The sequence below is a fragment of the Diadema setosum genome, chromosome 5, assembly GCF_964275005.1.
Source record: "Diadema setosum chromosome 5, eeDiaSeto1, whole genome shotgun sequence".
NCBI classification, from domain to species: domain Eukaryota; kingdom Metazoa; phylum Echinodermata; class Echinoidea; order Diadematoida; family Diadematidae; genus Diadema; species Diadema setosum.
The window spans coordinates 38,541,436-38,565,303 of NC_092689.1; the positions used below are offsets into that span (position 1 = coordinate 38,541,436).

At 39.4% G+C, this 23,868-nt stretch overlaps 1 protein-coding gene across 1 annotated transcript in view; it reads left to right on the top strand.

Moving 5' to 3' along the window:
* Positions 1-23,868, top strand: part of LOC140228902 (A disintegrin and metalloproteinase with thrombospondin motifs 3-like) — a 52,220-nt gene that overhangs the window by 5,739 nt on the left and 22,613 nt on the right. Inside the window, exons 6-12 of the mRNA XM_072309170.1 lie at positions 2,959-3,068; positions 3,697-3,830; positions 13,312-13,397; positions 14,099-14,275; positions 16,336-16,499; positions 17,127-17,358; positions 18,497-18,644. Of these exons, the coding sequence (XP_072165271.1) occupies positions 2,959-3,068; positions 3,697-3,830; positions 13,312-13,397; positions 14,099-14,275; positions 16,336-16,499; positions 17,127-17,358; positions 18,497-18,644 (1,051 nt within the window). The remainder of the gene's footprint in view (positions 1-2,958; positions 3,069-3,696; positions 3,831-13,311; positions 13,398-14,098; positions 14,276-16,335; positions 16,500-17,126; positions 17,359-18,496; positions 18,645-23,868) is intronic.

Below are 23,868 nucleotides of genomic sequence, written 5' to 3' on the forward strand. Positions count from 1 at the left end.
GAGCGAGCCGAAAATTTTTGTATTTCAGGCTTACAAACATGGAATTCTTGTCATTTTTTTGCTTATTAAATCTCACAATTATAGTGACGACCTTATAGATAACGATTTATACCAACAAACTGAGACTCGAAAAATACTCTAAATCAGTACGAGCGAGTGAGCAGAAATTTGTATAATTTCTGCGTCATCATTACGTTTTTTTCTTATCTTTTTTGATTTTTTTTTTGCGCCCCCTCCCCGTATGTTCAAAACCGTTGGCGTCCTCTTTTGATCCAATCGGCTATCGCTTCAGAACGAATTAAATTGCAGTCGCTGCTCCGTGTAACATTTTTCCTGCTAAATATAAAATGACATGAGTGAACACAATAGACTTAATCATTTTGTCCGCGTCATCTCACGTTTTGTTCTTATCTTCTTCTCTTTTTTTTATACAAATTTTGGCGAGCGAGCGCAGCGAGCGAGCCGAAAATTTTTGTATTTCAGCTTACAAAGTCATTTTTTTGCTTACAATAATTCTAATCAAGATATAGTGACGGCCTTAAAGATAACGATTTATACCAACAAACTGAGGACTTGAAAAAATACTCTAAATTAGTATGAGCGAGTGAGCCGAAATCTGTATATTTCCGCGTCATCATTACTTTTTGTTGTTATCTTGTTTGACTCGGGGTTTTTTGCGCCCCCCCCCCCCCCGTATGTTCGATACCGTTGGCGCCTTCTTTTGATCCAATTGGGGATCGCTTCAGAACGAAAGAAATTGCAGCCGCTGCTCCGTGAAACATTTTGCCTGCTAAATATAAAATGACATGTGTGAACACAATGACACTGTCATGTTGTCATCATCACGTTTTCTTCTTATCTTTTTAATATACATTTTGGCGAGGGAGCGCAGCGAGCGAGCCGAACATTTTTGTATTTCAGATCACAGAACATGGAATTTTTGTGTGAACACAATAAACATTGTCATTTTGTCCGCGTTATCATCATGTTTTGTTTTTATCTTGTGTGATTTTGGTTTTCTGCCCCCCCCCCCCACCATTCTCCCTCCCCCCTTCCGGGCGAGGTTTTTTTTTTTTTCCTCCTTCTTTTTTTCCTTCTTCTACTCCTTTTCTTTTTTTCTTCTTCTTCTTCGTTTTTTTCCTTTTTTTTTTCTTCTTCTTCGTTTTTTTTTCGTTTTTTTGTGCCCCCAAGGAGTGGCGCCCGGGGCACGTGCCCCCCTTGCCCCCCCCCCTAGATACGCCACTGGATACCCCCTCCCAAGCACGAGAGATTTTGCATATTTTGAATTGAAATTCAACGATCTGGTGCACACTTTGAGTGAATTATTCAAAAAGATATCTTATTTGATGAAAGGTTGCAAAGGAGACCCGCTTCATGTGCATGCATACAGTATACACGCATTTTTTTTTCCGCCTCCCAAATCCCCGGTCCAAATCTTAGGGGGGGGGGGGCGACCGCCCCCATCGCCCCCCCCCCCCCCCTGGCTACGCCAGTGAAATGAGTGAGCTACCCAGTTCATACCCTCACAATTTTGAATAGATCGTGTCAACAACAACAACAACAACAACAAATGACGAAAATTCAGGGTTTCTGTCATTGAAGTCTGAAACATGACGCTATTCCTGGTTAAATACTAACTTGAGAATAGTGATCACTTAGATATATGAGGATTTGAGCCTCGGGCATAATTATGTTTGAATGAAAAACTGGAAATTTCAAAATTTTATGTACAAACTATAATATAAGTTTTGAGGGAATGACATGCTCACTTTGCCATTTGCATATTCATATTGACAGTTCAAGAACTGTCCCCTCCCCCCCCCCCCCAGAAAAAAAAAACCCGAAACTTCAAAATGTCATAACTTCCTTATTTTTCATCTGATATCGATCAAATTCATTACCGTTGAACTCATGATATTTTGCTCTTCTTATCAGACTAAAACTTATATTTGGACTGGATTTCCCCTTTAACTTTAAACACCCCATGTTTCTCATTTCTGAAAGTGAAGAAAGTCAAGGCTAGTCGAAGTGACTGACGATCCAGCTCTCTTAGCTGTTTACTGATTTTGATGTGTAACTTTCCATTCAAACACTTTTCCCCCTGATAAATTTTTATCATGTTTGCTAGATGTCCTCTTTTGTGTAAGAGTCAAAAATGGAAGAAAGAACAAACTGTGTGTTTATAGACAAATCAAAGTATGAAAAACAGCAACATTTCAAGGCGGTGTCACACCTGTACGGGCAAGCTACGCGGGCTTGTGGCGAGGAGGTAGTATAAAGCACGTAGAAGATTTTCCGCGGGCGGACAAGAATGTTTGCAATTTTCGCACTTGTTTCTTACTTACTAGACGCGTACTACTTAGCTTCTACTTGCGTGCGTTCCGTGTGACTCGCGTGAGAGCTTTGAAACCGATCCATTTTCTGTTACGAGCGATTTACGGGGATTGCGAAGTACCTGCTTTGGAGTTGCCTGTGAGGTGCTACCGGTAAGGGTTTCCTACTTGTGTTCTGCGCGTACCTCTACGGGCAACTCCCGTGACTCTTCCGGAACAAGTTTTGAGCATGCTCAAGGCCTTGTCATACCGTATCTGGGGAAGTTTTGCGGCTTGACTTGCGGGGAAACAAATTTGCTACCCGGAGCTCTCCGCAGTTGGCCCGAACTTGACAGTACCTAGCACTTATCTCGTCCTTAGTTGCCCGAAGGTGCGCACGCTAGTCCAATTTTCCCGCAGCAAAGTTTTGAGCATGACCAAAACTATTTCCGGATGAGTCGCGAGGATTGCCCGAAGAGTTCCACGCAGAACACCCGTAGGAGGGCCGTAGCCGCCGCAATTCACAGGCATTTGACCCACTTGAAGTAGGTAAGTTGCCCGCTGAACTATGCCTATGTGAAGAAGGGAGTGCGTGCCATTTGTGGGCTCATTCTCTTCTTTGTCCTCTGTCCTCTGTGGCGTCGAGGACTTCCTGGTCCCTTTCGGACAGGACTTCATCCGCCGAATGGACTTCAGCAGCAATTTGATGCATTTGCTGTGAATCTTCCGGGCTTTGTGGCTGTCCATCCACTGGACGTTCTCTGCCCTTGTGCACTTTCCGTCTACGGGGCATCTTCACTTCTTGAAAGCTAGTTGACAAAATGATTGTTTGCCCATCCACTCGAACCAGCCTATTGTTCAGACTAGCACTCACCTCGCAGGCGACTAGTACGCAGATAACACGCAGTTGTGGCGCAAGTACTTCGCAGTGCCCGTATGTCGCCCGTAACTGACATAAAAGAAGCTATCACGAAGCTATCACGTGACACCCACGCGCCTAACATGCAGTTCAACGGAATACACGCAAGAAGGACTTAGGTATCACGCGTTTATCATGTAATACCCACGCCAAACTCGCCCTAAACCTTGTCCGGCCGCAGAAATTATTCTGCGTGCTGAAAAATCCCCATACGCAATAAGCCCGCTTAGCTGGTGTGACAGGGCCTTTTTTGGCAGCGGGTAAATAGAGCCAGCGTGCGCACCTCCGGGTAACTACTTTTGAGATACATGCTAGGTACTGTCATGTGCGGGTCATCTGCAGGGACCTCCGGATAGCAAAAATGTTCTTCGGAAGTCGCACGCAAGGCTGGTGTGACACGACCTTTAGATACCACCACACAATTTGGTACGACTAAACTAATTAAATGCTTTCACGCTCTTCCAGGAATGCGTGAGGGAACGCTGCGTTCGTGTAACGATCGTACACGGTGGCTGGAGCGAGTGGACCCCGTGGGGAGAGTGCTCCTTTAGCTGCGGCCTCGGAGTACAGATCAGGACCAGGCGATGCAATAACCCGAAGTGAGTAATTTTAAACGTATTTACATTTTACTTTCCGTGCTTTCTAAGGGAGAAGTGTGTATGTCAGGTAGTTTGATATTATGCAGTTTAGTTTATGGATGGTCGAAATAAGTGCTTAAAACTCTGTATTTAGGGATTTGTAACTGTAATATCGTCATCCCCTTTATTATTATTTCTCTCTTTTTTTACTCATTTTACCCAGCTTTCTCCTTATTTTCACTATGTATGCATATATATATATATATATATATATATGTGTGTGTGTGGGTGTGTTGACCCTTATTTTGCTGCAATGCTGCCTGATAGTCACGACCTTTCCGAGTTTCTCTTTCATGTTTGCATATAAAATTCAAACCTCTACATGTATTGATAAACCTTTCATGAAGGTAAGTAAACACACACACACACACACATACACACGCACACACACACACACTCACACACGAGTGCAAGGAAGCAAACAATTACTGAATGGCAGGGGATTTTAATGGCATTCAAATTGTTATTTAATCATACAGAGCAGGGACAGCATGCGTGTATACATACTCATGCACACAATGCACCATAATTTCCGTGTACCTTTTACAAACAACTGGTGACATTCCTGTTGAGGATTTATTTGTTGAATCTATGGAAGAACAGTAGGCAGTCAATCACGTTATTTGTTAAAGAACAGCCGTCTATGTATACTAGCACGATTGGTGTGTGTTCACATGATAATGTAAGAGTGCTGGTTTTATGTGTCGGTAGCGTGGTGTGCACTCTTAACTATAGTATATGATGTCAAGCCACAGTCGAACATTAGTCCATGCAGGAGACAAGGTGGTAGTTCCAAGATATACAATTTAGTTTATTAGATATAATAATCAGGAATTCCAGAATGGTGCATAATACTGACGAGGGAATATTGTCAGTAGTATATATATAAAGAATACTGTTCCACTCCTTGGCACATGACCGAACAGAGTCGGGGCCGGAGTAAGATTGATTCCTCAACTCCAGAAGCATAAGATATATAGGGACATGGATAGAAGTTAAGAGATTAGTAGGAGAGGGTCTATGATGTGGGGATTATAGGTTCATTGAACAGTACTGTGTAAGGGACTGGTGGTGGGAATTGTAAACACAGTTAGTCTGAATTTACTTAAACTTGATTGAGGACAAAGGGAAGGATTAACTATTGAGTAGAGATTAACCAAAGTAATAACAAAGATGGTTGGGTTCTGAATGGAAGTTTCAGTGGAGGTTTGATGGTCTTGTTAATAAAAGGACATGAGACTATAAAGCTGGGAAGTGTACATAGGGTTTTGGATTGGACTGGTCGTATATAGACAGTATAATTGGGGCAGGAAATGGGGATAAATTCTTAACTTGGTCAGTCAAGAGACACTTATAAATTACATGAGGTTAGTTCTGTTCTAAGGTATAAACTCCCTATTTCTCCATCTTACAATAACAATCCAAACCAACAACAAGGAAGGTAGGATGAAGGAACTGTGTCAGTAGAGTGAATAACAAAATCTCCTGCGGTACATGACTACAACATTAATTCTCAATGTTATAATGTTATGAAATTACATGACGAAGTATCAAATCACATGCCACATGCAACAATCATTAGAATACAAATACAGAGTCAATGGCAGTTTAACATCTTAATCATGTAAGCATCGATTGTCCAACCAATGTGAACACGAAGCAGAATTGTTCTCATTACTCTGGTATGGCGTTATATCATGTATTGAAATTCACACGAGACTGTATAAAGGCTCATATTAATATAACATTTGACAGAAGAATAACTGAATTCATATACATTTGCTCATGAGCACTTACAAATGAGTAGGCCCTATATAGGTAACATTAACCCAGCAGTTATCAACCACTTCGACAATGACAGATGAAACCACGTATTCCTGACTGTATAGTGTATACCAGTTCTTGCGGGAAACACTTCAGGTAAAAAAAAATATCTTTGTTCTGATTAATACAGTGTAATTCTCAGTCTAAATCATACCCTGTACCGGAGTATGAAGATAAAACAAGAGTATCAAAATCTAGGCAACGACTTCAGTAGTGTGGCTCTATACCTCATTTTTGCATTGAAGTTTACACAGTATGAAAAGTCTAATAATGATTACATTCGAAAAGAGGGAGGATATAAAACGTGTTTTCATGCTGTCTGCATGTGAGAAAGAAAAAAAAAGATATAGAAAATAAATCCTTTTGTTTGTATCATCTCCAGTGTGAAAACATTACCAAAATACATGTCGGTTCTTTTCTGATATTGCTAATTTCTCTTTCCTCATGAGCTACCTAGATTTTACTGCAGAAATTACATTTCACCTCAGTTGAAGTACCTGAATACAACTTCGTTCCTTTCAATTACGGAAATCATACACACGCTAACTTCTCGGGTACTTTGAAATGATTTAATGTTTGATCTTATACAGTGTATCTTGACGTTAAAGGCAAAGTTGAAAGCGAAATCACGGCTCATAGACCTATTATAAAATGGGGTTTAGAATCTCTGCAATTTGATTGGTCAATTATTATCATGCGTTGATTTTTACTGATCCACACTGTGCCATGCGTCCGGTAAAATCCGAGCGCATGGCTCAAGTCTGGTATATATAGTATAGGTGTACCAGACGCATGACTGGGAAAATGGTTGTATTTAATGAATTTACGGACCCATTTTATAACACAAATGATGCACAGGTCGATTTCGTGGATCAGTAAGAATTGGATGCTCTCGTTTAACTTTGGAACAGTCTAAAACCCACGAGCGCAGCGAGTGGGTTTAAACAGTTCCAAAGTGAAACTCGCGCATCCAATTCTCACCGATCCACTCTGACCTGTGCATCATTTTTGTATACCACTCTATATACTAGTACATGACGTGATCGTGAGCTTTGAATCAGTCACGTATCAGCTGCCCGTCAAATAAAATAGGAACCTAATAAATCTCATGACTACATCATTACAATGATGAACACAATGCAAGAGAACAGTGCACTGAACGAAAGATAACTACAAAACGAAAATTACTGAAATATTTCAAAAACTGGGAGTTTTTGTTATGACTGGCAGCGTGTACATGACTGGAAAAAAAATAATGTATCATGATATAAAGAACAGTAAAATGCGGGGACAAGAAGTTTAATGAAACTGTACTAAAACTGGTAGGTAAAAGTCGATTTAGACTTAGGTTATAATTTTCCTCTGGCTTGCAATATAAAACCATTACAGCTGTATATAACAATTGCCATATTGATGATATATTTTTGTGGAACTTATCAATATGTGAATAAGGCATACCATATTACAGTAAACTTGAAATATTACTGAATTGATTGATTAAATGAATAGATCTGAATGTGAACCGCTCGAAGAAAAAAGTGTATCTCTGATATTGGTTATCGTTGTAACATACAAGTATTTTCACTCGTAGTGGTTATACGCCTTGTAGAATATGTTTTACTGCAGAGTGATGCATATCAAAGAGAAACACTTAAAGACTAGGGTTTTTCTTTGGAACGGAATAGTCTACATGACTGGAATGCCTATAAACTACAGTGACATTCTCTCTTTGAAACACAACTCGAAATATTTTGTACAAGTTCCGTTTGTTTGTTTGTTTGTTTGTTTTTTGTACAAACACCACTCGTGGGATGGAGGGCGCTATTCAGCGTAGTTTCAGTTGGTGTTGACTGTACTCCTTGTCTTGTCATACGTTTTTGTTTGTTTGGTGTTTTTTTTTCATTGGTTTAGTTTCACTTTCTATATCTTATTTCCAAGTAATACATAATATGCACAAAAAGATACAAATCAATATGCGAATCGTTAATTTCGTAACAAGACTGTCCTTTATGAAGAACATAATACACTACAGAAACTACTACAGGAGACAGACATTGCAAGCAGAGCTTGGTAGGGATGGGGCCTTAACATACATTTACATTGCTATATATATGCATGTATTACATTATCATACCGTACCCATTATCTGTGTATCCAAGGTATGATTTTTGAAAAATTGTTTGTTACATTATTTACTTGAAAAATTAAAGAATGAAATAAAGTTTTTAAAAATCTAATACAAACATAGAGAGTATGTACTCAAAACAGATACTGAGAGACACTTCACTATACTCACGAAGGTGGAACAAGTCAACGACATCTGAAACACGGAACGTTGATAAACCGTGACCACTGGAATTGTCAAGCATCGTATCATAATGAGGGCATACCTGTGCCTCCTAACATACCTATAATTATTACAACATTACTGTGTATGCATATTCATGTAATTAGACGAGGCAGACCTAAATCTGTAACAATATAAACTCCATGTACATTGCATGCAAATTACCAAGAATATCCAATAGAGATTTTTTTTTCTTTTTCCTAACTTCAAACAGCAGCCCAAAATCGTCTGTGGCGATACTTACGTTTTCAAATTATATCGCATCAAATAATAATGTAGAGTCTATCGGTAGTGCAGAAAGCTATTTCACCACTCTCAAACTCTTGTAGGTAGTACCAAATTCTTTTCTTTGATTTTTGTATTTTGAAATTAGTGACGATGTTGCACACGTATACCAAATCTCTCGTGTATCGGTCGATAGTGACAAAACCTTCCTCGTGTTTCACCAAGGCTACAATGACCGAATTATCTCGACAAACAGCTGGGTAGGCACGCATACCCTCTTTCTTCAAGACATTCTCCTTTTTCCCCTGACCATCAAGACACACGACAGCTGATGTGTCTGTCAGTATCAGTTTCCCGGTGGTGTGAAAAGAGAATAATTGGTAGGGTGTATACCCATCACACATTATTTCCCTGACTGGCTTACCACCCTGTGGGCTAGATACCTGAATCTTTTGGGGTTTAATATAACTCACGTAGATATTGTTATCTTTATCCACAGTTAGACCCCCATGACCTCCTTCATCATTACTCATCGTCTCGAACGTGACGTCGAGCTTCTCCCACTGTGGAGTGTATAGTGACATCTTGTTGTCAGTTCCACGTACAACACTGCGACCATCAGATAGGAATCCAAACTGACGAATGCGGACATCCTTCAGCACAGTCTGCAGTAACTCGCCATCAGGGGAGTAGAGGTAGATTCCGCCAAAGTACGACCCCACCGACATCTTACCGTCTGGCGCCCGAGTGATACGATCCATGCTGTCTTTGACTGGGAGCTCTACGTCTGCTTTGACTTCCCATGTGTAACCTTCCAGCTCTCCAAGACAAAGTTCACTGACCTTTACATCCTTACGGAATGCAATCTTTTGAGCTCGTTCTGCCACACCTCTCGGTAATTGGTCGTCAGGATCATCTCGTCCCAGAAAGCTCTTTAAGTTCTCGCATAGCTTGTCGTGTGCAAACACGGCGTCTTTCTCTAGCGGTACCTTCATACCATAAGTTACCAGCTCTTCCATTGCGTTTATGTGACGAATTATTTGGTGACTCTCCTCATCCATGGTTTGTAATTTATTCGTGAATTTTTCAGACCATTGTTTCGCTTGGCTTTTCAGGGCCTCTCTTCTGGCTGACAGTAGCTGCATGCACTCCTCGTACGCCTTGTCGATGTCATTGTTGAGCTTTCTCATCATGTTTGTTATTTTATTTCGTTGTGTCTCTATGCAATCGATATGATTTTCAAAAGTTGTTTTCTTTGATTTTGCCCTTTCTTGTAACTCCTTGATATTTGTCATTAGTTTTTCCTCATGGATGGCTGCATGTTCCAGCTTGTGACCCTCCTGCAGATGCTCCAGCATCCCACACTTACAACAAATATACTCCTGACACCCGGTACAGAAACACTCTTTATCATCATTAGGGTGTTTCTTGCACTTTTGTCGCCTCTTAAGAGGAACTTTTCCTTCGAGTACCTCCTTAATGGGCACCAATTCGTGGTTGGACAACGGTTTCCAGGTACCATGGCCTTTCTCACATGATTTGCACATATATTTCCCACAGTCCTGACAGAAGGATACAGCTGGCGGTTTTTCGTCCATCTCACAAACTGTGCATGTTGGATTCTTGGTTTTCACTTCATCCACGAGAGAATTCAGTGGTACGTTTGTTTGTAACTTCCTCACATCTTCACTTGGTAGGGGCGTTTCTTTCCTGCATACAGGGCAGGTTATAGTTTGTTCCTTTTGCCGAGTTTGAATGATGCGTTCCACACAGTCAATGCAGAAAGTGTGAGAACATGCCAGTAATTTAGGTTGGTTAAAGAGTGTCAGGCAGATAGGACACTCCAAATTCTGGCTGCTGATTTGATGAAATGTTGCCATGGTGATTGTTTGTCTATGAAAAGAGAAACGCATAGCATTAAATAGAACAAGCAGAATCAATAGCGTGGTTATTTACCAGACAGAAACTGGAGGGTCAATGCCAGGCATGCTCTGGCATTCTTTGCATTTTGTAAAATTTATTGAAGCAAAATGAGGCACAAGTTAACATCGATACGCGTGTGACTACCGTTTATCATAAAAACCCCAAGAAATATGTTTCATTTCCCGGCTTAACAATGCTGATTTATATGGTGAGCCTGTCATAGGATGAGTTTTCTCCATCGGAAACAATCTGGCTTGAAGGATACACTGAATTAGTATCACGTCCATTAAATAAAACAATATTTTCTAATGCCACAATTCAAATTAAAATATATATGTTGTTCAATCATTGAAACCGAAGACTTCAACTAGATATGATGGATTAATTATGAAGATTCAACAGCATTTTTTTTTTTCAATTGCATCTCCTTTCAAATATCTAATATGCCTTTACTGTGTTGGATATGCCCGAACTTGACACCAATTAAATGTCTGAATGACAACAAATTGTATGTGTACAAGGTCATGATTTATCCATGTCAAATATCTAATGTGGAATTCCCCAGGGTCTATACTTCTCCCTTACTGTTTTTGATAATGTAAACGATATAATAAATTCATCTTCGAATCTTTGCTTCATGTTTGCGGATGATGTCACTGCTCCTTACAAGACCCATCATAACATTATTAGGATAAAACATTCAGAAGTGGAAAAAAATCATATTGATTTGAATACAATAGATCGTTTATGATTATTGGTAAAACAAGTTTCATAAATTTTCAAACAACACGCTGAAATGTTAATCTACAGATTGATTAGTGGTATAAAGATTGATGGCTTATTATTTTCCAAAAGGGATCATGCAAGTTTTTAGGAGTAACTATACTGATAATCATCTAAACTGCAACCATACTATACATGAATAACTAATACATCTTTCCAGTTAGCCAAAAGAATAGGAATATTGTATACGATAAAACACTTTTTGTCCAAAAAAATAAAATAAAAAAACACCAAGTGCTTTAAAAATTCTTCTGTGTAATACCTGCGTATCATACTCGAATCTATCATGAGAATATTGAGGGATTTTCCCAATATGAACAGTATTTTCATTTATACAAAAGAAGGGTGCAACAATTTCCACAAATTCCTCCCTCATAACACCTACTGATCCTTTATTTCACGAATTAAATGTTTTCATATTAGATATAAATGTTTTTCAAACAACAACATCAATGTTCTCATATCAAACATCTACCCACAATCACATTTATTTGAATAACATATAAAAGTCCTATCGGTGCTCAAATCCTCAAGACATTCTGGACCGGATGCATGGAATGCTCCCCATAAGAAATAAAAAAAAAAAAAATCTTTATAAATCCTCGTTTTTTTCTTCATAAAGCTTCTTAAAGAAAATTAAAGGAAGCGATGATACATATTTTTTTTTAATATAAATAATCAAACCCATGAAAAGCATATTGTAATATAGTGCAGTATTGACAACTACAACAGAAACGCACGATATATGTTTAAAATTCGTGAATTTTTAAGCAATTCAACATCAGTTGTTTAATATTTAAGTTGGTAATACAACCAGCTAGGCAATTCGCGAATCCTCCCCACGACCCTCACTTGCACCTTCTCCTTTGTTTTGTGTGTGAATACTTTACTAGAGCTCAGCCTTTTAGTCGGTTGTTTTGTCATGAGGAAAGGGCTTTCATCTTACCAATTTATGGTAAAATCCTTAGAAATTGATTTATTTCCGAAGGAATATCTTTATTGAAATAGAATTATGATGACAGGCTATGGCATTTTTTTAATTGTCTGGCATACTTAACTATACGCTCAATATGGGGTTAATTATGTTAAATAAAATCAGTTAAATCATAACATAGGTACTCACCAAACGAACAAGGGAGAATAAGCCAGTTCGGAGTTCCACTTTGCGCATGAGCATAAACGAGGTCATTAAATTTTGTACCAACAGGCATGTTGATTTTTAAAATTCAGCAGGATAAGCATCTGTGATGTAATGATTATTCACGTAATCCTTATAAATGCTGCTTGCCAGCACATCCACCTGACAGCAAAAGTTGTATTTGGCAATATCAATAAAAAGAGATTGTCACTACATTCAATGCAAAACAATGAAATGGATGCTTTCCCATGTGATAATTGGCGGATCATTCTGCTCATCTGGTCTACGCAAGTTTTTTTCTTTGTTTGAACAGGACTGATGAATCCCATAAATTGTTACGTAAAGCTTATGATTATGTCGCTCTGAAAACGAGTGAAGTGCCCCTAACGGACTGAGAAGAAAGAAAGGCCATTTGTACCAATGCGCCCATGAGCTAACTCCGAACTGGCTTATTGATTCTAAAGCATAACAGGGATCTTGCATTTGTAAAAACTCCCCGTCTGGCACAAGCAACATGCGTGTGTGTGGATAGATCGTTTCGTATGCTTACCAAATATGCTGCGTACTTTCGGGGTTAGTTTTGCTGGTTTCTGTCTGGCTCCGAAGTAGTGCCTACATTTAGGCATGAGATCGCAACGTGTATAGTCTGTTCAGCCTGTAGGAAGTTGCGAGTATACATGAGATTGAAAAAGGTCTTACTTTTAAGACCCGGACAGAGTTACAAGACTTAGTTTAAGAGGAAAAGAGAGATGGCGTAGCACTCACAAAATGGCTATTCGAGCAACTATGGAAGGGCTGTCTGTATTGTGACCTTTTCACCGTGACCCATTTAGAGTTATGGAAGTGGGTTTTCCCCACATTTCGAATACTGTGCGCCTATCTCAAAATCACAGCGCATAATGTAATATCGCCTCCAATGGCAGAAGGCTCCCCCCCCCCCCCATATCAATTTGGGGAATTTGCAGGAACGATCTGCACAAAAGTTGTTATGCAAGAGGATTTCATGAATGAGAATCTGAGCAAAATAAAACATCATTTCTTTTTAATCATCTTTGCTTGACTGTTAGCATACCATGTAAAGTGGCGAAGATGCACTCTGTTCAAAACGTCACTTCAAAATAATGATATAAAATTTTGCCTATTGCTCGAGTAGTGCTACTATAATTTATCCTGATTCACACATACGAACTTTTTTCTGTCAGTTTCCGTGAAGATTTTTTTCACGGGCGCAACGCCACGTGTTACGACGTCGTCAACAACATCGCCGATAAAAAGCCGAAACAGAAAAGTTAGTGCGTGAAGAAAATGGAATTATACCTTACTCTCTTCCTATATGAACATATTTTTATTCACCTTAAGCCGATTACTCAAGAGAGGGAAAATAGTGATTATTCTGGGGCTTTTTGTCAGTTCTTCGTTGCCTGTCCTCCGTAAACTTAAATACATCTTTATCTTTAAAAGATAAAAACTTTAAACAACCTTGCAGAACTTATTCTGTGGTGGCAGTAGAATTAGAGCTGTTCAATATTTGCCCTTACCGGGCCACGAAACAGGGCCCATATACGATAGATGCAAAGTTACTAGCAAAACTAAATGTAAGGCCCCAAAACACCGAATAACTGAGCCATTTTCTCAAGAACAAGAAGTAAAACACCTTGATTGCCGTGTGTGTAGGTAAATACGTAGATGCATTGCGAGACAGGTGTTGCCCCACAAGCCCAAAAAATTAACTCAGCATTATTATAGTGTAAAAATCGCAATTTGTGGTCATTAAAAATGATTTGATGAATATGTTGAGCCATATCATATTGATTCATAATACAATATTATCATATGACCTGCTCATATTGAGAAACTTTTTCCTTCATTTTATCCTTCGCTGAGCACAAACTCTCCAACATCTTGTCTTTTTACTACCTTCTTGGTCTCTCATTATTTTGGGAGTACAACAAACTCCCAATTACCTTAAACATAACGTTTTGCGGGTAGCTTCCGTCGTACTGTTTCCTTTTCTACAGCAACCCCGTTTTTTTTTTTTCATGCCTCTCATACGTGTTTCAATCTGTGACCATCTGTTTGTATTTGTCGTTCTCATAAAATTTCAACTGGCATCCATCATGTGGAACCTGCAGGTCACCAAGCTTGTGCCTTCCTCGCACCTTCTCGGTAAAGACGAACTAACAAACAAATAAATAAACAAACAAACAAACGGAAAACAAACTACAAAACCACCAGCAATACAAAACAAATCAAACCATGTTGAAAAAGAAAAAAAAAAAAACCAGAGAATTTTCATCAGTGTCTATCAATCTTCTTCCAGAGTGTGAACTCTCCTATCATAATCTGCAAAGTAAATTATCCGTATATAAATATAGTTAGATTATGATAGGCACATATTTCATTGCTACATGGTCACGTATACTATGAGTATGTCATAGACGTCGAAAGAGAAGATATATTTGCCAATAATTTATTATAATTATGTTTGCGGTGCAAAGGAACCGGAGAGGGAATACCCCGCACGCGAGCATAAAGTTTGTAGCAAGCACGCCCATAAATCAATATGATTCATTACCAAATGGGGGCATTTCAAATTCAATTTATTCGGCAACTGTATGATAAAACATAAAAGATTACACATTATAAAAGACATAACATTCAAAGACCGGGACCCCTTGTAAGCAACTAGTGCTTGTTATGGGGCCCCTTTGGAGCAATTAAACAATCAATAACAAAAATGCAATTAAGTATATATTAAGTATATCAAAATTTCTGTCATAAGTAGTAAATTAAAAAATACAGAATTACGTTACAATATACACATAGACATACGCAAGCATACACTCAGTAAAAATGCAATGCAAGAGATTGGTAAGAGGGTGAAGAAACGAAGATAAAGAAAGAAGACAAAGTACAGCTGTTGAAGTCTACTCAGTCAAGGATGATAGTGTTTTAAATGTAATGCGTTTGAATAGGGTTCTGAAACGAGTAAGTGTAGTACTGGATTTAAGATCAGAAGAAATCAAATTCCATTCATGCGCCCCTGTGAATCGAATAGAATGAGACCTTGTTGTTAAGCGACAACTTGGAACTCGAAGATTATCTTTAAAACGGGTTGAGTATGCATGGAATGACGAATTTGTTCTAAACATGCTTTGAAAAATGGAAGGGAGTATCCCTTTATGATACTTAAACATGAATACCAGTACATTAAGTTGCACAAGTTCAAATATAGGAATAATTTTATTTTTAATGAAAAGATGTAAACTCGGACTTCGAAAATCACTTTTTGTTGCAAGCCGTATACCGCACGTTTTTGTAATCTGAACAGTTTGTCAATATGAACTTTGTATATTTGCATGTGAACTAGAACTACAACGATGGCAAACAAGTATATACGTGGTTACAGACAGGCATGTCAGACAGGCAAACAGAAAGACACATAGGTATATTGGCACACACAAACTTGTGCTACAGGCAAGTTACAGCATATACTCTGATAAAGAAGCAAAAATAACGTTGTAAAGAGAAGAGCGAACAGCGAGATGCGAGTGTAGATGACGATGTGTGTGTTTGTATGAGAGATTATGACACTCGACTATTGAGTCTGTTCTCTGTATAATGTTGTAACACCTTTCTCTCGACGTTTTGACGAGAGAAAGCATTTTAGCAATACAGAGACATCTACAACTTTTCAGAAACCAGCATTTGATGATGTCTTGATTACCCATTATTATCTGTAATGTTTTAAAGGGGATGGCTAGTAACTGATCAGTGGGAATGCTTGGGGATGATCGTTCCAATTCTTGTGGGATTCATTTAAGAGTACATTATATATCTATTGTTGTGTGAAAATTATTTGCTTCAGAACGGTCTCATATTCAAGTAATGTGCAGTTTAATGCCCCGTCACTATACAGGCATGCTAACCTGGAAACATTAAACTGCACATTACTTGAATATGAGACCATTCTGAAGCAAATTATTTTCACACAACAACAGATATATGTACTCTTAAATGAATCCCACAAGGATTGGAACAATCATCCCCCACCTTTCCCACTGATTCCCCCTGATCAGTAACTAGCCATCCCCTTTTGAATTTTCCTTCCACGGTTTTACGAGAGAATTTTTTTTTTTGACAATACAAACACGACAAAGACATCTACAACTTTTTAGAAAACAGCATGTGATAATATCTTGATTACCCATTTTTCGTCCATGCAGCTTTAAAGATTGAGGAGACGGGCAAGTACATTCTGAACAAGGGCAAGCAGCAGTCACACTCGCACGCATTCATCGAGTCTGGGGTCCGCTTTGTCTACAACACTGACGGCGAATATGAGATGCTTACTGCAAAGGGACCCATTCCTTTCACCCTCTTCTTAATGGTAAGTATAGTGGTAGTTGCACGAATTGAAGCAAAGAGATAGGTAGGTAGGTAGGTAGATAGATAGATAGATAGATAGATAGATAGATAGATAGATAGATAGATAGATAGATAAATAGATGGATATGGATAGATGGATAGATGATAGATAGATAGATAGATAGATAGATAGATAGATAGATATGGATAGATGGATAGATGATAGATAGATAGATAGATAGATAGATAGATAGATAGATGGATAGATAGATAGATAGATAGATAGATAGATAAATAGATAGATAGATAGATAGATAGAGATACATAGGTAGATAGAGAGAGAGAGGGGGGGGGTAGAAACATCAAGTGTTTTGAACATATAGAATAGAGGGAAAATCTCTCAATGATTATCATTGTTTCGCAAATGTTTGTGTTTTTTTAGGAAATGAACTAAAATGTACTAAGACTCCGTCACACTTTCAACTGAAGCAAGATAAGGTAGCCATGATTAGTTGATTATGTTATAAGATATTTAAAAAAAAAATCATAGATAGCTGAATGTATGAGTGGCAAGACTACCGAGGAACGCAGTGAATACATTACTTATCAACGTCGGTTGTCCAGATCTTTCATTCTTTTCCCCACACAGGCATTCGCCGTTAGAGACACCCGTGCAATGAATTACAGCGTCGAATACTACGAAGATTTCTGGCCCGTTATTGCTGCGGAGGCGGGGATTCAAACCGACACGCTAATAGCTGGACAGCCGGAAGAAGAACAGACCGAAGTGACACAGGCGCCCGCAGCGACGCAGGCACCAGACCCGGAGTACTCGTGGGATGATATGGGTTGGACCGACTGTAACAGGGAATGTGGTGGCGGTAAGTGAGGGCGATGTTTCACAGACTTGAGAAACTACGACCTCTACAAACGTTTGACATAGCCTTGAGGTAAAAAGTAGAATCTCTGTCGCTTCAGATGTATCCCTTAAACCTTCGCCCAAACGTTAACCTTCTATGAAATTTAGTAAGAATTCCTTTGCAGTCTCGTAATAACCTCTCTGTATAGCAACCAAGAGAAGTATAGTTGTACCAAAAAGAAGTATACTTCTGCTCATGCAGGCAGAGACTCGCAGCCATTACCTGTCAAGCAAGCAAACCACTAAAGCACCGGAATGGTACAGTGGATGCAACATTCGACATGAAGCAGGAATGGAAATGACCACACTATCTAATACAATTCGAAGAGGAAAGAAATATTCAAATAATTTCAGAGCTGATCAGATTTTAGCAAGAGAACAATCTGGAATTGAAATTTGTAAGTCATCTTAAAGGTTACCCTATGTTTTCGAGTAAAGGCGGCAAGCACATAGAACGGGTTGTGATTAGCTCATGTTCTTTAACCGTCATGTGACGTTGATAAGAAAATAATAAGTAAAGGCTTGCCTGTCACTGTGGTCTTTCTGATTACATGAAGGGACGTTTCAGTCTGCGCTCTTAATTATTAGGGAGCTTTAGGTCTGCGACGTGGACGTTAAGAAGGGAAAAAACCCCACCTGTTTTGCACATGCGCAAGACCGCTTATCTAAATCGATCTCGCGTCGTCTGATTTTTCATGACGGTTCTGGGCCATTTTAGAGTCCGCTCAAATTCACGACGCAGGGAGCTACTTGATTGCATCATGACGCCTGGAACGACACGGGGTGTTATTTTACTCTGTATAGGCTGCGTCTTCGCGAAATCTAAAGCTACTTTGCAACACGACCCTGGGAGAGAGGAAAACGGTTAACGCAACCCTCGTCTTAACGTCCTCGTCGCAGATCGAAAGTTTGCTTATTACTGGAGGCTGATGGGGCGGGGGTAATTAGGTTCGTGATGTGTTAAGAGGCATTACAGATGATGTTTAAATTTTCAATATAGACAAGAATATATTGTAATTGGATTCTTCCCATTGTTTGTGCGATCATTGATTGTGTTTAATATGTCTGGATATTTTATCATTGTCACTCTCTCGACACAGGATTCTCATTCCATCGCTTTCAGTGCACGCGCATCGAAGACAACCGCCGAGTGAACAACAAACGATGTGGGAAAAAGAACTACAACCCGAAAGGTGTGCGAAGAGCATGTAACGAGCATCCGTGCCCTACCCAACCTCTGATCATCACGTGAGTACGGGTCTGCTGATTTGCCGAAAACTTTGAACGAACTATTCCCAGCAGAGTATAAGTCTTGATTCTGGAAAACGATAAGATAAAAGAGCAGCATAAGACATTTCTTTTATAGACTCGCGTACGGCATCGCACATGCAGTTGCGATGATTGGAGATTTCTTTCTCTTTTTTTTTTTTTTGTCAAAAATCTGAGAAGAGAAAAATGTTTTTTGTTTTCATGAGTGGTAGGATATGTTGCTGCTGTTAGATTAATAAGATAATCATTTTGATATGATATATATCTACGAGTAATGAACGCTTCTTTACAATCTTCTAAAGATAGCTCAGAAAGGTAAAAGGCGTTGACTGTATATCACAGGAATATACTAGAAGCACTTTTGTGCTTGGTTCTACAGGAAACCTTAAAGGTCCTGTTTACCTTTGGGAACAGTGATTTAATAAAATTTCAAGATATGACATCTAATGCATATGTGCAGGTCTGTTGTGCCACAAAACATCCCATCATATGAAATTTTCATGATAAAGCCTAAAATATAAGGAGATATCTGTATTTTTCTCAATAAACCGTAACTGTAGACGGTTTAGTCTGGAAACATTTTTATTTTAACTATTGTTCACGTTTTGTAAATTTAACAATACTTATCATCGATTTTACAGATTCAAATTTTGTTGTTGTTGTTATTTTAAAGATCGAAAGAAGAGAGAGAGAGAGAAATGGGGCCCTATACAAATAATTTGCCCCAGACAGCACTTATAACATAAAACAAACATTATAGATCGTAAAGAGATATAAACAAGAATATTAAATGCATACCAAGTCTCCTCGAGGGAGCTCATATTGTCTCCACAAAGGAGCTCATAAAGTCTCCACGAGGGAGCTCATATTGTCTCCATAAAGGAGCTCATTACGTCTCCACGAGGGAGCTCATATGATATTGATGAATACCTCATATTATTCTTCAGACAAACTCAAATAACTACACAATACACGCGCGCGTGTACCGCACACTAACTCATCCACGTGCACACACTCAACCACATACACACACCTTCAACCACGCACAGACACATCCATATCATGGTTCAACCCAAAATAATGTACAGTATTTAAATAGAGCACACACACAATGATATGTTTTTTACAAAATAGACAAAATTACTATAACTGTATCATTGTTTCGAAAGAAAGAAGAAGAAGAAAAAAATATATATATACAGTGTTTATATCAAGGAGCTCTAAGGCGTTGATACAGAAAAATATTTGCATATACAGAAAAATATTTGCAGTGTTTATATCAAGGAGCTCTAAGGCGTTGATACAGAAAAATATTTGCAGCAAACAACGGAGAAATATGATACAGATATAATCCTGGAATCAAAGACGTCTGAGTATACCTGCGGGCTTCAAGCCCCCAAAAAATAAAAAAGTACAATTTAGTGCCAGAAAATGGGAGTCATAATAATTTTCAAAATAAATTCAAACCACAGATTTAAAGTATTAATTAGGTGCAGGCGACTCATACGAAAGGGGATTAACAAATATTTTTAAGTTGTTCTCACCACAAAAATGATGAAAGGTGTATCATTTATAAAATTACACTATAGGTATATGAACGAAAGGATCCCCTGTTCTTGCTAGGGAAACGCACGCAAGGAACGTAAGACAATATACATGTATATATTTTATATAATAGAGACCCATTGAGGGAGATGCCGGGATCTGCAGCAGCGAGTGACTCCCCAAACCCGCTTGCTGCAGATTCCGGCACCTATAGGCGAGGTGGACGGATGGAGGCCTCGACGTGACGGCTGACCAATTCAAAGGTGGGCTTGTTGTCGGAGGGGACCGGAGAGCGATGTCCGCTGCGAATGTCGTGAAGGTCTATTACGCTGAGGATAGGGGAGATTGAAAGTCCTTCCCCTGTGTACTGGGAAGGGGAAAACGAGACTAAATAAGACATAAGTGAGATTTATCACAATCAAGCATGAAAAAAGAAAACCAAACAAAAACAAAACAAAACAAACACAAAAACCCACATATCATTGATAAGCAGATATATGCCAACATAACGTGTGTATAGGCAACTCGCAATTATTTATGAAGATGTATGATACATGTACATACCTCTTCAAATGCATTCCACAGCAACGTGGGAGACATTGTTAATAAACAAGTATTTGATAATACCAATAATGCATAATAACATATAATACGACGACTCACAAAATATCTTGAAATCTACGTTTGCAAAATGATAAAGTACATGTACATTCTGCAAGACTTTGCAAAGTCCATGCTACAGCAAAGTTATGCAATCTTAAATACTGTGATATTTGTTGGTTTCCTTGACATAGGCAATAACTGCGTCCAGAGCTTTGTGATTTGCGAGTAAATCAGAGATGTTTAGTGATTGCTTATGGATAGCACGCATGAGATTTGTACGTTGATTTGTGTGTTGTTTGCAGTGTAATAGATAATGTTCCACGGTTTCCAGTGCATTGCATATTGAGCAAAGACCAGTGGGATGCTTACGGATAATATGATAAAAAGTTGCTAATCTGGCTCTGCCCATGCGGAGTCGGTGAGTTATTATTTCATCACGTCTATTCAGACTTTCAAAGGTGAAGGTGTTTGAGGCACAGGGTTGGATGTTGAAAAGATGGCGTCCTTTCTTAGACGAGCGCCATAACGCGTTCCAAGCGTCAAGACACCTATGTTTAATTACATGTCGTATATCATCAACACTTAGAGGAACACTGATTGTAATATTCTTACGTAAACTTTGTTTGGCAAGATAATCGGCTTTTTCGTTGCCCTCTAGACCACAGTGAGCTGGTACCCATGCTAAAGTGATGTCACATCCATTCATTACAAGATTTGAGCATTTAAGAAGGACTTCATTGGGAAGGTCAAGGATATTTGAGGTGTGGTTATTCAAAAGTGTCAATGCACTGAGAGAATCTGAGAAAATAACAGCTCTGAGAGGGGGAGAGGATTCCAGCCATGATAGGGCAAGAAGAATTGCTACCAGTTCTGTACGACAAATTGAGATGGGTGAAACCCTTTCACTTATTTCATGACGATAGTGAGGTACGTAAATTCCAATGCCAGAACAGTTAGTGGAGGGATCATGGGAACCGTCAGTGTAAATTGTCAGGTGGTTTGAATATGTGGTCTTTATGGTTTGAAGAGCAGTTTGATGTTGCGCTGAAGGGAGGGCGGTCTTGGGACATGAGCTGTGAAGAGAGAAGTCAATATTGGGATGTTCAATGGACCAAGGGGGACTGGGATAAACATGCATTGGTTGCAGCTTTAGGAAAGTGTCCGTAAGCGGCTTTACTCGGAGAGCGAAAGGAAGTTTGTTTTGTGACCATTTATTCGAAGAGTATTGCCAGCAGTTGACAATGGCTTTTCGGACGGGGTGAAGTGGGGACAGTGTGTATATGTAAGCGCAGTAATTGAAGGCGGCCCTTTCACGGCGTATATGGAGTGGTGGTTCGTTACATTCTACTTGAAGTGCATGCAGGGCGGTGGATGGTAGCGCGCCGGTGCATATTCGAAGGGCATGGCCCTGTACTGTATCTAGTTTGCTTGAAAGGAGCGGGGATAAAGAACCATAGATTTCACAGGCGTAGTCGAGATGAGGGCGAACTAGAGACCGGTAGAGTAAGAGAAGGATTTGTGTATCGGCGCCCCAGTTTGAACCAGTTAGCGAACGGAGGAGGTTTAACCGTTTGTTGCATTTCATTAAGATGTCTTGAACATGAGGGGACCATGACAAGGAGTAATCAAGGGTAACCCCTAGGTATTTATGAGAAGGAACGACTTCAAGCGGAGCGTTCTGGAGACGAATGCAGAAACCTGTGGGAGAAACTGGGCGAGAGTGAAATATAACCACTTTAGACTTATTAGTAGACAGAGAGAGTCCATACTGTGTCATCCAATCAGAGATGCTATTCACATCGGACTGGAGTTTTGTATTGATGTGACGTAGACTGGTAGAAGAATTCCATAAAGCGATGTCGTCAGCATACATAGACACGTTTGATGCACAATAATGTATAATTTCATCAATAAACAAATTGAATAATAGAGGACTAATGACGCTACCTTGCGGGAGGCCAGCTTGGCATGTACGAATGTCTGAAAGTGTGGAGTTTATTTGCACCTGAAAAGTTCGTGAGTCCAGAAAACTTTGTACCCAGCTTAGAAATCGGCCTCGAAGTCCCATTGAGTATAGTCTGGAAAGCAGTACCTGATGATTAATAGAGTCGAAGGCTTGACAAATGTCAAGAAAGATAGCGACCGTATATCCTTTACTGAATAGGGATTTCCTTACTTCGGATTCTAAGCAAAGGAGATTATTGAGAATTCTACGATGTCGGAGGAAAGCTGACTGATGGGAAGAAATTAAATCATATTTATCAATAATGTACGAGAGTCTACGGACAATCATACGTTCCATGAGTTTACATACAATAGGTGTGAGAGAAATTGGGCGGTAGGAGCTGATGGAGTGTTTGTCCTTGCCAGGCTTTAGTATGGGCTTGATAATGGAGTGTTTCCATTGGGGCGGGATCACAGACGTTTCCCAACTCATGTTAATAATCTCTAATAGAGAGCAAAACATATTGTCATTTAAATGGCTTAACAACTGTTTGTTGATTCCATCGCCCCCAGGGGCTGAGTTTTTGGAAGCTTTGATCGCCATTTCGAGCTCTTTGGGAGTGAAAGGAGCGTTGAGAGGAGAATCATTGTCATGTATATAGGATGGGGGTTGGGAAGTAGGGAGAGGGAGAGTGGGAGTTAAAGAAGGCTTTTGAGAGAAAGCAACTGCCATAGCATTGGCGATACAGTGGGCGTCATGAGTATAAGTATTGTTTATAAGTATGGGTGGGAAGGTACTCCTGGTGTTATTGTTAGACAATAGTTTTACTTTGCACCATACATCTGAGAGTGGGGAAAAACGGTTCAAAGAGTTGCAAAAAGTAGTGAAATGAGAACGTTTGGCTGATATAATGGTGCGCCTGGCTGCAGCATTTAATTGTAGATAAGTGATTAAGTCATCGTAAAGATATGACTTATCAAGCTTGCGTTTGGCACGATGACGGTCGCGGACAGCTCTCGAACAGGCCGCCGACCACCAGGGAAGAGGTGGGCGACAGGTCGGGGTCTGGAGGGGAATAGAAGCATTAGCAGCTTGGGTAATACATTGTAG